General features: G+C 42.3%; 2 protein-coding genes and 1 long non-coding RNA gene across 3 annotated transcripts in view; 2 read left to right on the forward strand and 1 right to left on the reverse strand.

The window, feature by feature from the left end:
- The window catches only part of vstm2l (V-set and transmembrane domain containing 2 like), a 33,650-nt gene extending 27,419 nt beyond the window's left edge, over nucleotides 1-6,231 (forward strand). The window contains exon 4 of the mRNA XM_049002497.1: nucleotides 5,329-6,231. Coding sequence (XP_048858454.1) covers nucleotides 5,329-5,637 — 309 coding nt within the window. The 3' untranslated portion in view covers nucleotides 5,638-6,231. The remainder of the gene's footprint in view (nucleotides 1-5,328) is intronic.
- On the reverse strand, nucleotides 5,822-10,416 carry LOC125725526 (uncharacterized). The gene is made up of 2 exons (XR_007387521.1): nucleotides 8,555-10,416; nucleotides 5,822-8,307 (listed from the first exon to the last, which is right to left on the reverse strand). It is a non-coding gene; the product is annotated as an uncharacterized LOC125725526 (long non-coding RNA).
- A 204-nt stretch (nucleotides 10,417-10,620) lies between these two features.
- On the forward strand, nucleotides 10,621-16,261 carry LOC125725524 (regulation of nuclear pre-mRNA domain-containing protein 1B-like). Its single transcript, XM_049002496.1, has 7 exons — nucleotides 10,621-11,493; nucleotides 11,899-12,028; nucleotides 12,492-12,628; nucleotides 13,462-13,586; nucleotides 14,083-14,209; nucleotides 14,695-14,870; nucleotides 15,285-16,261. Exons 1-7 carry the CDS (start codon nucleotides 11,343-11,345, stop codon nucleotides 15,432-15,434), a joined length of 996 nt encoding a protein of 331 aa, XP_048858453.1. The 5' UTR covers nucleotides 10,621-11,342; the 3' UTR covers nucleotides 15,435-16,261.
- The last annotated feature ends 357 nt before the right edge of the window (nucleotides 16,262-16,618 follow it).

Below are 16,618 nucleotides of genomic sequence, written 5' to 3' on the forward strand. Positions count from 1 at the left end.
ATGTTCCTCCAATGCCAGAAAGTCATCCCTACAGGCCAGCTGGATTGGAGGTTTTGGCCTGGTCCCTAATGAAATACTGTAATCAGGGCATAGTCATTCAAGCTACTGTCCAACTAGAGTCTGGAATTCTAAGGTATATTCTTCTGCAGTTTTGTTCCCTTGCCCTGTCAGAAAAGCTTGTACCAATTTGTACCTTTGTGTATCACTGGGGCTGTACCCTCAAGGGTCTGCCAATTGTTCCCTAAAGCTGTAGGTAATTCTACCTTTTAAGGTACAGAAATGAACTTTGAGGAAGTACAAACATCAATGTACCCCCAGTGGTACTAAAATGTTCCTTATAGCCCATTTCATTGCCTTAAAAGATACAATTACCTACAGCTATATAGTACAATTGGCAGAATTTTGAGGGTACCGCCCCAGTGATAAGCAAAGGTACAAATTTGTACTTTTTTCTGATAGTGTGTTGAAGAGCCAGCATATGATTTCCGGCACTTCTGCCCTCCAAAGGGTAGTGAAACGCATCTGAAACATATTTTATAAAAGTAGATAAGAATCTGATGGAGGTTAGAATCCCATTGAGACCAGATTATGGTTGCTCAGTGTAAAATCCTACCCACGAGCAGCAAAATAAATGCATGGACTCTGAGCATCGTGGAACAGAGTAGGTTGACTAATGCAATGTCGTGACAGGAAGCCTTCACATTAGTTGCTGCATTACTCTGTGCTGGAGAAGAACCTGGATCTGCAGATGCGGATGTTGACGTGGTGGGTAAAGATCCAGTGTGCAGAATTTGTAGCACCTCATCTTGAGATTTAAGCCCCTTTCAGACATGCACTAACACCCTGAACTTTTCTAGACATTGCCCAGAGGGGCTGTATTTGTGAACACAAATATCCGAATCAGTCATGCCAGACCCTAAATGGACCCTGCTAACTCCCTAGTACAAAGTCCAGGAAATTTGTGATTGACCTCCATGTGTGAATGGAACAGGGATAATTCTGGAGAATTCACCATAAGTTAATAGGCGTGCTGATGGTGTGAAAACAGAATACAAAGAACAAGAGCAGTTTACACAAAAAAAGACCCCAACAAACATGGCAAACTGGAGAGACAACGGGGTTTGGGGCCTTTTGTCAGTAGAGCTGGACACAATACACCGTGATCACTGCAGCGTCCTTTTTTGCGTCATGCCCTGACTTGTGCATGCTCTCCTCAAGTGCCACTCCACATCTAAACTAACCAGAATATTTCTAATAAGTGTGTTATGCCTCGTGTAAGAGTGTGTCGCTTGTAAGTTTGTGAATTCGCATCTCACAAGGACATTCTCCGGTTGTATACCACATCTCCAACTCCAGAATATGTCTACCTGATTCTCCAGACAATGTCCAAAGATTATTTGTGAAAACATCTCTAGAAATGTTCCGTAGGTGTATTTTATGCTGACCTAACAATGCACCTTGTGTTCCAATGGCTGCTCGCAAAGACACTAACTCTCTTGGATTTTTTCCTATGCTCTGAGCGTAATAAAAACATTTCTGAGGGATTTTTTCTCTAGCTTTAGAAAAACTGAATCACATGTTAAAGGGTGTAGCCCTTCCAAAGTAATATGCTTTAAAGTTTATGATCTGTGCTTAGTGGAAGAAGTACAACTTCTACATTTTGTTGTAACTTGCCCATATGTCTTCGGTTTCCAGGGACACAAACCTTTGGAGGAAAGGCTATTTTCTTTGCACTATTTCTTTAGCAGTGGATGAACCATTTCTTGAAATTATCCTCACATTTTGCAAGTGTGACCATAGCTTTACCAATGCCTGAAGAGGCTCAGGGATTTTCAGAATGACCCAGGGATTTTCAGAAAGACATTGAGGTTGTCAAAAGCGAATGGTCTTTTGCACCAAATTTACACTGTAATCTGATCATTTGTGGCCTTTATACCAAGTTGTATTCATTCCACTGGTTTTCCCAGAACAGTTCCATCACTTGATCTACACTCTGTTCACCTATTTCATTTTTATTTTATTTTTTTTGCAAGGTTTCCACGAAATTGTTCGGTAACCTTAGCATCAACAATAGCTGTGTTGACATTGACTATCACATCATGGAGGGTAGAACAATTCACTAATCTTTAATTCCATGCTTTGTCCGGTTTCTGAAGGACATAAGTAGGAAAAATAAGAATAAAAAAAGGAGAGTGGTAGGTGTTCTTCATAACCATTCATCCAGAACAGCATCCTAGGAACCTACCTCAGGAATCACAGGTCATAATAAACACAATGCAAGCCTGTCACTGGACAGACCCACACTGTACAATATAGAGATATCTAGATGCATGTGATTGCAAGCAGGAGGAAAGTTCAAGTCCAAAACGTAAAAGTCCAGACCAAGATTTTGGTTCAACCGACTGGTTGTGTACTGTGTGACCGTGACTCTTCATACTCAACTGGTTGGTTGCAACAAAATCTTGGTCTGGATTTGTACTTTCTGGACCTGAACTTTCCACCTCTATTTCCAAGGTAGGGGAACTAAATCAGCAGCCTCTTTGTCTGAGAGTGTGAGATCGCTTCCTTTCCGAAAGGTGACGGTGACGCCTTTCTGCTAATGAAGTGCGCAAACCGCGGCAGCCTGAACGCCGGAGTCACGTTATTCTCCCCGCAGCAACTGAAAACATTACATCATCAGTCTGCCGCCATGCCAGAAGCGCTCCGGTAAATATTCACCTGTTCTCGTGTGGAAGTCAGGGTCTCTGAGCATTAACTGCTTTCTGTGATCAATCTTCCGAACAATGCAAATAAGAAATAGGAGAGATTTTACTTCTGTGGTTGTCAAGGCAACAAAAAAATTGGTAGTAAACTGTTCACCAGAAACATCTGTTATTCTAAATGGTTTTATAAGCACATTTTAATCTGTCAGGCGATTACATAATCCGTCTAGTATCACTGTTTGCTTGGTCAATGTCTATAGTACGTGGACTGGATTATGGGCTTAATTTTATAAAATTATTTTATAAGGAAAATATGCCTGATTTGTGTTTATATCCTCCATATTAAAAGAAATACCAGCCAATTCATCCATCACCCATCTGTCATAACCATACTTCTCTGGTCCAGGGACTCAATAAGCCTGGAGCCCCTCTTAGGAAGAAGCATCCTGGATGGGATCCCGGTTTATCACGGGGTGCGCGCACACATGTAATCACATACTATGGGCAATTTAGAGTCTGTTTTTTCACTGTGAAAGGAAGCCTGAGTACCAGCCAGTTAAATCTTATTACATTTAAGCGGAACTTGTCACTGGTGGGCAAAACTATTTTCGCCCATCTCATAAGTAAGGCCGCGCCATGGGGTTGTGGAAATTTTTAAATAATAATAATGATGCAGCGTACCACAGAATATTGTCTCGGTGTGCCCTGATTGGGTAGTTTCGGTCTATTTCTGTATCCTATATGTGAAAGACCTGCACATGTTTTAATTTCAGTGCCTCTTAATGATGCTTTTTCACTGACAGTCCTTCCCTCGGGGATCTCCCCGAGTGCTGAAGCGCATTGAGACTGCACGCTAAAACCCAGGATCAAATCACGCCGAAACACCCAGCGAATTTAACGATCTGCCAAAGGGTACAAAACACAAAAAACAAAGCCTGGCTGCCTAAAACTTGCATGTCACAAGGGTTGCCCGCTGGTCCATGAACCCAAGGCAGAAAACGTGTCCCAGGTTAGGCTAGCTTATACAGTGATATCACATTATTCTTGCTGACAAAGAGTAATACCACTGTAAACTGCACAGGGTTAACCAACCCACTCAGACCACCTGCTATTGGATCATGCCATTTTTAGAGGTTTAACTCTCTATGGTGAACACTTCACTAGGGTGACATTAAGGATGCCTCTGTAATTACACTGTAAATAAGATTTAGAAATCAATATAGGATATTCTATGAAATTCTTAGTGTTTTATTGATATTTATTTTACTATTAAGAATATTTTTTAGTCAAAGGTGTTTCGGCAACAGAATATTCAGTATATTACTATTCCAGGAGGCAAGCATACTGACAGGTTTTGTAGGTAGAATAAATATGGATCGGTTATTTTTTTTCCGTGTCTCACAAAGTCCAGGGGAGTCTTCATAGTGTGTCGCTTGTGAGTTTGCGTGTGCAGGAAGGTATCGACGTGACTGCGACTACCTGCCTGCAGTCGATCCGTTTCCTCGAGAAAGATGGCTTTATTGATGACACAACAGAGAGGGAGCCCCTTTGTGTCGCCTCTGAGAGCCCCGAGAGAAGGCAGCCGTCATGTAGGAGTCTGTGATGTGTCACATCTGCGGCTGCGGACGGCTTGGTGTAGCCGGGAGCCACGGCGCCCAAAGGGCTCCGACTGTTGTTCCGATCCTGTGATGAAGCGTGGGGGGAAAACACGTGGGGGGTGTGTTCTAGGAGGGAACAAGCAGTCTGGAGCTATTGGGGCGGGGGGGTGGCGGGGGGGGGTTTACTTCTTTTCAGCAAAAAAACACGACTCGTTCAATTGCTCCATTTTGTGCCAGTACAGATGAGATTATTTTCTTTTTGCACAGCAGAAATACATTAATGTAAGCAAGTTTACCTTATTTTTATTTGAGACTGTCTCTGTTTTGGGAAGACTGTCTTGGGAGGGAGTGTCAGGCGAGCAGCCTGCTAATTGGTTTCCCCAGTTTCCTGTCGTGTGCAGCCACCCGGTGGACCCCAGCAAGCAAATGCTTTTCGCCGCCAATCTGTTTGGGTTTCCTTCTAGCCCCGGCTGAAAGGGCCGGTTTCCTTCTCACTTTTGGTCAATTGACAGGTGCACTAGCAACAGCATATTTGGCATACTGCAGCACATTTATCCCTATGCCACCGTCTCTGAGCATTATTTATTTCCGAGAGGTTTCCTCTAGCTTTAGAAATACTGAGTCACATGACTCATAAAGCATGCAGCCCTTCCAAAGTAAGATGCTTTAAAGTTCATGAGCTGTGCTTAGTGGAAGAAGTACAACTTCTACCTTTTGTCCATACACTGTATGTCTTGGGATTCCGGGGACACTTTCAATACCTACGGATTAAAGGCCATTTTCTTTGCACTAACGGGTAGAGGACACACCAATAAAGATCCCATTCCTGCCCAGTCCAATGTCATGTAGTTCAGACCAGACATTATTTCACTCTTCAAGACCTCACCTTGGCAAAATGTCTGTCTTCTCCCTTTTGCCCCTTCCTGAACCTTTTTGTTTTGCATTTCTTGCACTGACAGCCACTGTACGAGCGACTTAATTGTTTGATTTCGTCCTTAATAACCGCTTGTCCTGTCCTCGGACGTCAGGTGGTGAAGGTGGCCGGAAGCAACATCTCCCACAAGCTCCGGCTGTCCAGCGTGAAGCCTGCGGACGAGGGCACGTACGAATGCCGGGTCATCGACTTCAGCGACAGCAAGGCCCGGCACCACCGGGTCCGTGCCTACCTGCAGGTGACACCGGAGAAAACCTCTCCGGACGTTACGCAGCTGGAGGAAGGCCACCCTTCGGAGCTCAGGCAGCAACCGCTGTCACATGACCACCAGAAAGAGGACAGGGAGCTGAAGAAGCTTTCGGATGGTGCCCCCACTGACTGCACTGACAGCTGCGTGCTTTAGGGTCACAGCTGTGTGTTTAGTATACAGCAGGACGAAGGAATGCATGTTTTTAATCTTTATGAGAAGGTTTCCCATCCATAGATGCCGTTAGTTCTGCTTTAGTATAGCTCTGATTTCTGATTTTTCCTTTTCATTTTGTAGTCGCTGTGGCAAAGGCTGATTTTCTGGGGGTTTTTTTTTGGGGGGGTTGTCTTTTTTGCTTTGTTTTTTTTTAAGGCCTGATGGGAAATATGTATTTCATTGTTGAAGCTCTCATTCGATGTGTGTAATGTGATTTTTTTTTTCCCGTTTTACTTTGTCTTGGTCCTCAGCTAAGATGAATGGCATAAATTGCTGCTGCCGTTCAGTGTTCTAACCGTTCTTTTTTTATCATTTGCACACTTTGCCTTGATGTTTTGTAAGAAATCAATGTATACTCTTGTACATTTTTAAACGACTTCTAAAAAAAATGTTGGTCATAAATGTATGCCTCCAGTACATTAAATTAATCGTAAATTAAACAAAAGCGGTGATTTAGCTTGCCTTCATAAACTAAATTTTAATTTTTTTTTTTTTGCTAACTTTGCTTCTTGGCAAAACTAAATGTCATTTTCAATATATATACACACAGTAAATTGGTTTTTAAAAATATGTCTTGGTTCATTTACCCATATACTGATTGTAACACAGTTTACTTTTTACCTTAATTAAAATACTTTTTCTCCAAAAGAGAAATTACATTTTATTTTTGACAGATGCAAATTGCTGATGTAAATCAGTGGTTACCCTCGAGTCAGGAAAAAACGGAATGAAAGCGATTGGAAGGGAAGTCATTTTCACTGCCTTCACCATTCATTTGCAAATGGCCTTCATTATATGACTACCATTCCACAATGGCTGTGTTCTGTTGTACAAGCCAAGGTCTCTGTAGGTGCCATTGAACCAAATTATTTTCATTAAGTGCTTGTAAGATGTCACATCAACCTTAAAAACCCGCAGTGTCGTCCAAAACGAAGCACCACTGGGATACATAACATTGTCCTTGGAGTTTTAATCCGAATTGTACTCTTACCTCATTAAAATCTGTATTTATATTATAATTCAAATCATATAATATGAGGGGGACAAGAGATTTCAGAATAAGCTGGGGTTACTTTTAACTTAAGATGGAATAAGGCCGAAATATATTTAAAAATTAACCCACAATTAAATGATTTGTATCACTTGTTACATCAGCCCATGGTCTGCAAACTGTATTATTCAACTGTTACATTTTTAATTCATTACTAACACACCGTTCAATGATTTTCTTTTGCTGTCAGTGTAGCAGACCTGATAAATAATAATACACGATGTATACATATTACAGCAATATACATTTTAAATGATTTATGACCTAATTTAAGAGTACTCCAAATAACTGTCGTTATTGATATGTCACCTCCCCATCGTCCATAACCGCTGATCTAGGGTCAAAGTGAGCCTGGAACCTATCTACAAAGCTTTGGACACAAGGCAGGGGAAACTCAGGGGAGACAGGGCAGTGCCACAGTCACACACTATGGGCAATTCAAAGACAGGGATCCATCTAACTACATGTTCTTCAAACCCATTTAAAACCAAACTCGGTCTTTGATAGATGGACATACTCCTTTTTGTTTTGCATCATGTTCAGTAGTATGTTCTCAGCTGAACAACTGTTGTCTCATTGGACTAAAGATAAAAATGTGGGCTTCTCATATGTGGCACGTTAGCTTGACTATCACCTACCAGGCTTCCGCGGCTTGTAAATAACAACTCTGCCGTCAGCAGCAGAGTTAGCTCACGTGAGCTGCAGGGCATTACACCACTGCAAACATGCATTGCGCAGCTCCAACCCCATCGAACTAAAATCCAACTAAAAGGAACGTGATAGAAGAGAGTCATTGAAGATTACGGTCTGTGTCAGCCAGCTCTGAGTGTCTCGGGTTCATTAAGCAAATGTCTAGGTGAACACCATCAACTCATTTCCAGAGTGGAGGGCTTACGAGCAGACGGCATGTAGGAGCCAGATCTAATGTAGCTTTGGCAGGCAAACATTAGCAATGTTTAGTTAATGGTGTATCCTTTCCTGACACGGAGAAGGACCTTGCCCTATGAGGTAAGGAGCACACACTGATTACAGCACATTGCCGCACCTGCCACAGGACAAACCACCTCAGGGATGAGAACCTGAGTGCAGCTGTGCGGCGGCACCGAACGGACCACTGAATAGACCAGTAAGAGTTTTTTTTCCGGCGGCTGGAGTGCCAATCCTGCCCTATGATAGCATAAAAATTACTGTCCCCTCACCAATCATTTTCTTTTGTTTCACTCTAAGCTCACTGATACCACAGTTTTCAAGGATTTCAAGAATCATTTGACTTAGCTTAGTATAGCTCTGGGTAAAAATGTAGCTAAGCATAAGGAGATTACAATAATTGCCAGCAGGTCAATATTACCAAACATTCCTGCTTGCCTTCTCTTCCTTGCAGGAAAGGGAAATGATGTAAACAGTCAGAATATCAGATTTCATCTTCTCCCCATTTCCCTTCTGTTACGAAACCCCCAAAAGTTAAATTAATGTGGTGTGTTGACACCTTAGGATGTTGGCTTCTGTAGTCTTTTTAATTGAATGTTCTGAAATTTCATCTCAGGATGTCAGGATGTCTTCTGAAAATAGAGAATAAGATTATAAAGAACAGATTCTCCTATTACCTTTTTCCAGCCTTGTTTCAGAAATTAAATTTTAGATATCTCCTTAATATCACTATATATATATATATATATATATATATATATATATATATATAAAAGTCGTCATTTGAATTTATATCAGCAAATACTTAAGAGCCAATGACTGGATCCTTATTACAGCCCAGCAAAGTTATGCAGCAATGAAGTAAAGTTAGTTGAGTACCTGAATCTACTGAATGGCCGGGTTACACCTCCATCCATCAGCAATGGATGTTTCTCTTCCTCGTTGGCATGGGCATATTCCAGGACAAGGATACCAGGATTCATTGGGTTCGAATTGTCAAAGAGAGGTTCAGGGAGCATGAGGAATCATTTTCACACATGACTTGGTCACCACAGAGTTGTGACCTTAACCTCATTGAAGGTCTTTGGGACGTGCTGAAGGAGGCTTTATGGAGTGGTTCAACTCACTAGTCAATACAGGATCTCAGTGAGAAATTAATGCAAATCTGGATGAAAATAAAGGGTGAGGTTTTACATAAGCTTATTTAAACAAAGGGATGACAAAATGTGCACCATAATCAAAGCTAAAAGCGGTCCAACGAAAAATTCAAATGGTGACTTTTTTTTGGCTGGGCAATGTATATATACGTGTGTGTGTGTGTGTTAATTTTTCAACTTACAGAAGAGTTCTGTTAATCCCCATCCAGGGGGGAACTGGTGCTGCACCAGACTCATTGTTACCCTATACTGGATAAATATCTATTGAAAAACAATGGATGGATGGATAGATGGATGTAGCAAAATGATTCCTATATAAAATATAAATTTGCTTGATGAAGGAAGCTATATAGATCTGCAGATATATATTCAGTCGTATATGGCTGTATTTTTGGCAGACTTAGCGGTCAGTGTTATCTGTCTAGGATGACGTGGTATATGCGCGCAAGAAATCTTCTAATAATAGTGTCGGTTTCATGATTGTACCACCCTTGAGAAACTCAGCTAAAAAGCATTTTGAGGTGTGAGCTGAGGAATCAGAATACTAAAACGCCACTTAACGCAGCCAGACGAAAAAGGTATAACGAGCATCATTCTTTGCCTCGAGTACGACACCTTGTGGCGATTCTTACACAGATTTTTGTCTCCCATAAATGTGTTTGCTGTTAAGGCGCCATTCAGGCGCAGTCTTCGTTAAGTACCCCAAATGTCCATATAATTACATGTATTAAATAGTAAATAGCGAACCGTGCCATACATACGTACCCTCGATAAATTTTGCCGATGGGGGTTTATCATGAAGAATTTTGCCGGCCTAAAAACCCATCGGCCCACGAAGAAAATGCCCGATGTTGTGAAGGGTTTCATTCATTATGTTTCATTGCATTATCTGTTACCACGGTCAGACACGTCTGACACATTAACTCAAAAAAGACCAGCAATCGACAACATCGTTACTATCCCTTTAAATTCGCTAAAATGGCCGTGACAGCAGATTCCTGGGTAAATCCCATTTTAAAAAGCCTTAACATCATATGGGGGTAATTTTAGATTGTACTTAAAACGGTCGAATTCCATTATGCAGAATGATGATCAATGTGAGATTACCAACATGTACATGAGGAACAGAATGTATCACAGAATGGGGCGCCACCCTTGACAACATGAAAATCTTACCACATACAAACTCCACCTTTCATTGAACAGCACCAGCCTGTACATACCACTTTACTTAAAATGTTTGCTGTTTTGTTTGGTTTCTCACATTATGTGTTCATACAAATATATGTCTACTATTGTTGCTGTTGTTATTTTTAGTAGCACTATTTTATCGTTCTTATATTTACTTCCAAATCAATGTTATTTATATAGCGCTATGCAGACCCCCGGGACCCCAGAGAGGCTCAGGTGACAATTGCAAAAATACTCCCCCAAAGAGTGTCCTGTCTAACCCAGCCATCTCTTTAGCGCACCAGCTTTTGTATCTTTTAACTAACTGAATAGGATTCAACCTCTTAATTAGTTAATTAATATTCACATCTCATTTTACACGTAAGTAGTTAATAGCACTGTTAATCCCCCAATAAAAAAGTGGTTGTGTTTTTGTGAAGCCTCTGCTCCAAGCCTCAAAAGAGTTGTCACACACACCAATATTACGTAAATTAGTACAACGTTACTAAAAACTCCTTTGTAGTGCATTGCTGTATTAAGTCCAAATGCTTTGCTAAGGGGGAAAGTTACGCTCATGCATTTGCTCTACGACCCCATGATGTGACGTCACACGGCCTTCTCCCCAGTCTTAGCTAGCTAGCTAGCTAGCTTCTTCAAAGAAGTTGGCATTGGTTAGGCAACTAACATGCGCGTAATCGGACAGTTAGAGTAATTAAACTAAGTTCGGTTAAGGTAAAGCGTGTTTCTTGTTGGGCGGTGACGGTGTTTAGCTGAAGCTAGCTTGCCGACGCTACAGACTTTGACTGTTAGCCACGGGGCGTTCTCCGGACAGTTACTTAAGTTTAAGCTCCTGCATTCGGAGTAATGTCTGTGCGTTTTTATTATAAAAGTTGGTACAAAGTAGATGCGAATCTTTATTAAACACACAAATGATAAGCTCATTATCGTTAAGTCGATATGTGCGGCGTGCTACTAGCAGGTAGTCTAGTTAGCTTTTAAACTTACTCTAGTGCTAGTGAATGTAACAGGTAGCTAAGTGTGGCGTAATAAGTTAATAAGCCTTCATTTGTATTTAAAGTCAGTTTTAATGTTCTGTGTGCGTTTTGCTCCAGTAACCAGCACCGTTTCGTGTCTGTAAATATATACAGAAAACCGAAATACTAACTTTGCTTTAGCTAGCTACCATTCACCCGCGGTTTAGCAGGCTAGGCTAACAAGCTAGCAGGTAGGATCCACTCGCCTTGGCAACGGGGTAGTCTCGTCTCCATGGACGTATAGCGTTATGTATCTGCCGTCCGGCGACTGTGCGATTTAAATAATTTAAAGGAAAAAGTCGGACGATGTCGTCTTTTTCGGATACGGCCCTGGAAAAAAAGCTGTCCGAGCTCAGCAATTCGCAGCACAGCGTCCAGACTCTGTCTCTCTGGCTGATCCACCACCGAAAACACTCGCTGGTCATCGTCCGAGTGTGGCACCGGGAGTTAAAGAAGGGTAAGTGTCGGCTGGAGAATAGGGAGAAACTGGGGAAATAACAATAAACTGGACTAAAGAAACAGGAACGCTCGTGTATACCTGTATAGTGTGATTGGCTATATGTTTGCATTGAAGGTGTAATTGTGTGTACTTGCATGTATGCCAAATATGGACATTAAAGTCATGCAATTGTAAAGTAGTGCTAACAGTCACGAAGCGATTAATTTCTTAATATACTAGCATTTGCACGGTCACGGATCGTGGGGATATCAATTGCCTATTTACATTCTGCTATATGCATGACTCTGCAAGATTTGACAGTGATCAGATAGTTACGTGCAGTCATAGTTGCTAAAGCGATTGCTTCCTGGTTATATTTTCATCTTTTCGTTAAACTGTGCATTTGTTGCGGTCATGTTGCAGCCAAAAGCAGCCGCAAGCTGACTTTCCTGTACCTCGCCAATGACGTGATCCAGAACAGCAAAAGGAAAGGGCCCGAGTTCGCTCGCGACTACGAGACGGTGCTCGTTGATGCCTGCTCTCATGTGGCGAGGTGAGGCACTTGGATTTAACCCCCGCTGAGATGATTTAGTTTTACAAGCTTGTGATTTAAGGAAAGGTGAGAGGCTGGTTCAGATAGCATCCCTCTGCACTTTAAGACAACGTCTTTTGGCTTTCTGGGACTACTTGAAACCTAGTGGGTTTGTATCTGTAAGGTTTCCATATCTGATGAATATTATGGAACATGTCTGTCTGTTTCACATAGTCTCAAACTGTACAAGCGCCGTATGCAATGCTGTGTGAATTTTAGTATGTAATGCACTATTTTTTAAAGACGTATGTGTGTGAAGAAAAGGCCTAAATTGAGTGTCTCATTGTATTTCTTTATAAGTCTAATTTGTCTGTGGATTGTAATTCCATTTGGTAGATTGTACAGTATAAGGAAATAGCATTTACCGAATAAAATCTGTCTTTCATACTTTCATCCTCTTAACTGAGAACTTTTTCTCCTGCAGAGAGGCGGATGAGGGGTGCAAGAAGCACATGGAAAGACTGCTCAATATTTGGCAGGAGCGTGGTGTATACCGGGCAGACTTCATTCAGCAGCTCAAACTGGCCATTGAGGATTCCAACAGCCCCAAACATAAGACAGGTATGCATTTGGGGCCTGTATCTTGGCAGGCCGGAGACTGCTGCAGTGTAACCTGTGTCCCATGTCGGTCTCATGGTTACTGCTCTGAAAATTGCTATAGTATGTTTGCATGTGTTATCCTGCATTCTTGTACTGTGGAGAAGCCCATGTTCCTGTTTAGTGGATTTTAACCAGATTATGGTATTAGGAATTATTTCATGGCTTGTATCATCATGTACTTGTGTCAAGGTGACCGGCTACTGTTAGGTCTGTTTTCCTAGCAGTTTTTTAAGCCCTTGTCATTAAAACAGTTTGTGGTCAGACCCTATGCCTGATGAAATGTGCTTTTACACAGAAATGGGTGGATGTCATTTCTTGCCCAATAAACATTTACCCAGTGTGAATGTACTTTTTATGGAAATCCAAATTGTTGACTTGCTTTTTCAGCCGCAAGTAAATTGGACTAACCACATGTTTACCCAGAATAGCATTGTAGCTGCCCTTCCTGTGAGTTTTTAAAGGCAGTTTTTATGATGGGTAATTTTCACTGAAAAAATGTAAAACTTCAATCCCAGTGGGGAGACAGACTTTGAATGTAGTTTGTCTTTGTCTGTTAACTCGGCACTGGTGACATGGATGCCTGCAGGGAACTTTAGAGCAGCAGCAGCCACCCAATCTGCCATGACTTTCATTATAAGAGAAATATGTAGGCAACGTGTCTCCCTAGATCAGACCCATCTCAGCACATCTGTGATGTTTTAAGAAGGACTGGTATTGCGAGGAGCTGATAGGCGGCGAAGAACCGTTTTTAAATTCCTTTAAGTGGTTAATCAGTCAAACGGTTTTATATGCAGAGGAAAAAAAAGCCACCAAACGTTCATACCAGAAAATTCAGGAGGAGGAAGAGGAGGAGGAGGAAGATGATGACTACAGGGGACACTATTCTCCACGGGACTCCGATGCCTCAACTCCCCTGCTGGTATGAATACTCAGATTGTCAAACAACATGAAAGTGCACATTTGTGTGTTCGCCAGCAGATGTCAGGCGCGTCACCTCTCACTGGCTGACAGATTCCCAACGAGCCGGAGTGTAACATGGAAATGGCTCCTGACAAATGAGATTATTTTTAGCACTGTGACATGGGAAAAGATTAACTTCATTTGAATGTGTACATTTTAAACTAATTCCTTATGGTTTGTTATTCATCTAATTGTATAGGTGACATGTATCCAAAGTAGCTTTCTCTCTCTCTCTCTCTCTCTCTTCCCTCTTTGACCTTTTCAGACAGGCATAATTAGGTCCTCCCCTGGTTCCCAGTGCCAGGAGATAAATCTGTCTCGTCTTCCCAGTCTTGATGTTTACTTTTATATTTAACGATGGGTGCCCTATACTGCCACTTGTGCTTGATGACTTCAGCTGGGTCTGGCACCAATAACCGTGGGGTAAATCAGTCAGCTCGCTCTCCCTCTTGCAGACAGAGGAGCTGGTCAAAGCCCTGCAGGATCTAGAGAATGCAGCCTCTGGTGACGCCGCGGTCCGCCAGAAGATTGCCTCGCTGCCACAGGAGGTCCAGGATGTCTCGCTGCTGGAGAAGATCACAGGTGAGGTCCCGCTGTTCTGCGTAATTTTGATTTATTAATTACTACAGCCTTTCGGTTATGGGCTGGTTTAACTGCAACCAGGGTGGAAGCATGTTAGGCCAGTCAGTACCTGATTGATTTTAAATAATTGAATGTCTTTATTGTCATTGCACACATGCAGTGAAACTAGATGCCGACCGATTAGTGCAGTACAAGGAAGAGCACCGAGTGGCTGCGTTGACTCATTCCACCATGCCATGTAGCACACAATGACAGCAACTGTGACCGTTAAAAACCTTTTTTCTTTTTTTTTCTTATCGCTAAGCAGTCAACTATCCCTTCGCAAACACTGTTTTAAAAAACTGCTTTGGCAAGCAACTGTGAATTGTTAAATATTTAAACCACCTCCCACCTGCTCCCAGCTGCGGCCTCGTGTACAGATGTTTACAGACTTGTCACAGTGTGCAAGACGTGAGCTGTAAGGCCTCAACTTTGCTGGCTTTCAGACAAGGAGGCTGCGGACAAGCTGTCCAGGACGGTGGATGAGGCCTGCCTGCTCTTGGCCGAGTACAATGGGCGCCTGGCCGCGGAGCTGGAGGACCGGCGGCAGTTGGCACGCATGCTGACCGAGTACATCCATAGCCAGAAGGAGGCCCTGGTCGAGAGGGAAAAGAAACTGGAGGTCTCCATTCCCTTCTGTTCTCCAAGTCTGCTTCTGTCTGTGCTGTAACAGTCCCCGAGTTAAATTTCAAGTGGCATGACTGGATAAGCTAAATTTTCTTTTCAATTTTCAACTAGCCAGAATACTGACTGGGTGGCACATTTATGTGCCCCAGTAAGTTGATTCAGTATATTCAGAACTGGACAGGCGTAGGTTTGAATTTTGAGTCATGTATTCATAGCCTTTTGTAGACATACATTTCCCTTTGAAATTATTTCCAGTAAGTTCTTTATCTTGCTTAAAGGTTATGATATGTGTGACGTGACATCGTAGCACTGGGAATCTGCACTAAGAAGTGGGAGGGGGGATGGGCAGGAGAATCTGTTCTTTGATCATGAAATAAGAAGCTTTGGTGTCACTGTGGCAATGTTCCAGGAGTACAAGCAGAAGCTGGCCCGTGTGACACAGGTGCGCAAGGAGCTGAAATCTCACCTGCAGAGCCTGCCTGACCTCTCCCTGCTGCCCAGCGTGACGGGGGGCCTGGCGCCTCTGCCTTCTGCCGGGGATCTCTTCTCCACTGACTGAACATTGTTCCCGTCCCCTTTGTTCCTGAAATCCTGCCCCCCACATTCTTAACCTGGGTGTGGGGGCGGGCAGCACCACCCTGAAAAACTACTGAAGTTGATCATGGAAGCTGTGGCAGTCTTGGGGAGGGGTGCATTCTGAGGTTTTGGTTTTTACCTGATTCCTGATTCACCAGCTCCAAAAATGGGGGGGGGGGGTGTTAGACTACGCAGAATGATTTAAGATTTTATTCATTTTACTTTTTTATCAATAAAAACCAAATATCGGTATGTGGCAAAGTTACCCAAAACTTTGTCCCCTAGGGCTGTATTTTGGATTATTATTATTATTATTGGTGCGACTCGGGTTGATTTACGAGTGAAAGCCAGGTTTTCTGAATTGATGCTTTAAAGCTCGTAGATTTATGGCAGGATAAAATTTCGTTTAGCTGTTCTTGCGTAATGCGCTGTGAAAGCTACAATGGCAAAGCTTCGTATTTGCCTGTCAAGTTTTTTTTTTTTTTTTTTTTTTTTTTTTTTTTTATTCTTCGAAGTCTTTCTGGTTGTTCCGAAGCAAGTTAAGTTTGTAAACTCTTTTTAAAAGGCATCTTGCTTGTTTATGAAATGCTAACGAGAGTCAATTGCTGGCATATAAACTGAATTGCTCCAAAGGGATCCAGTTGTTTGAATCGGTAAACCTGCACACAACATTCATTCGTCCTGCCTCTGCTTGATCCCTTTCTAATCACTGACCCGCATTATGCTGTGAAAGTGACCTCATGAGTCATTTACAACCCTTTATATACTTTCTCTATTTATGTGAAAATTAAAAAAAAAATGGGAAAATTTCTCCTGTGTTTCTATACCCTCATTTTGGCCAATGGACGCTGGAATATGTTGTAGGATATTTTGATTTTGCGGTACGCAAAGGAGCTCAAGCAAAATAAGCCAGGGCTGAATTTTGAGCTAAAAGAGATGAGAGGGAATCCACAATGGATGGGGTGCAACTGGTGAAGATGAATAATGAATTACAAACATGTTGCAGGTCTTATAAAAGAGTCCCTGGCCTGTGGGCTACTGATTCAAAGTCTCTGCTGTACATACATGTTGAATTGAAATGCTTTGTTTCAGCTGAAGTAGCTTAATCAAGTCTAACAGTGTGCTGTACCGCATTAGTCCCAGATGATATCGGTGTTCAGCTGAAGG

Source organism: Brienomyrus brachyistius, unplaced genomic scaffold (assembly GCF_023856365.1).
Source record: "Brienomyrus brachyistius isolate T26 unplaced genomic scaffold, BBRACH_0.4 scaffold68, whole genome shotgun sequence".
Classification (NCBI taxonomy): Eukaryota; Metazoa; Chordata; class Actinopteri; order Osteoglossiformes; family Mormyridae; genus Brienomyrus; species Brienomyrus brachyistius.

Coding starts and splice junctions, on each gene's coding strand:
- LOC125725524 (XM_049002496.1), top strand. CDS start 11,343: ATGTCGTCTTTTTCGGATACGGCCCTGGAAAAAAAGCTGTCCGAGCTC. Junction 11,494..11,898: donor GCACCGGGAGTTAAAGAAGG/GTAAGTGTCGGC, acceptor GTCATGTTGCAG/CCAAAAGCAGCCGCAAGCTG. Junction 14,871..15,284: donor AGAGGGAAAAGAAACTGGAG/GTCTCCATTCCC, acceptor GCAATGTTCCAG/GAGTACAAGCAGAAGCTGGC.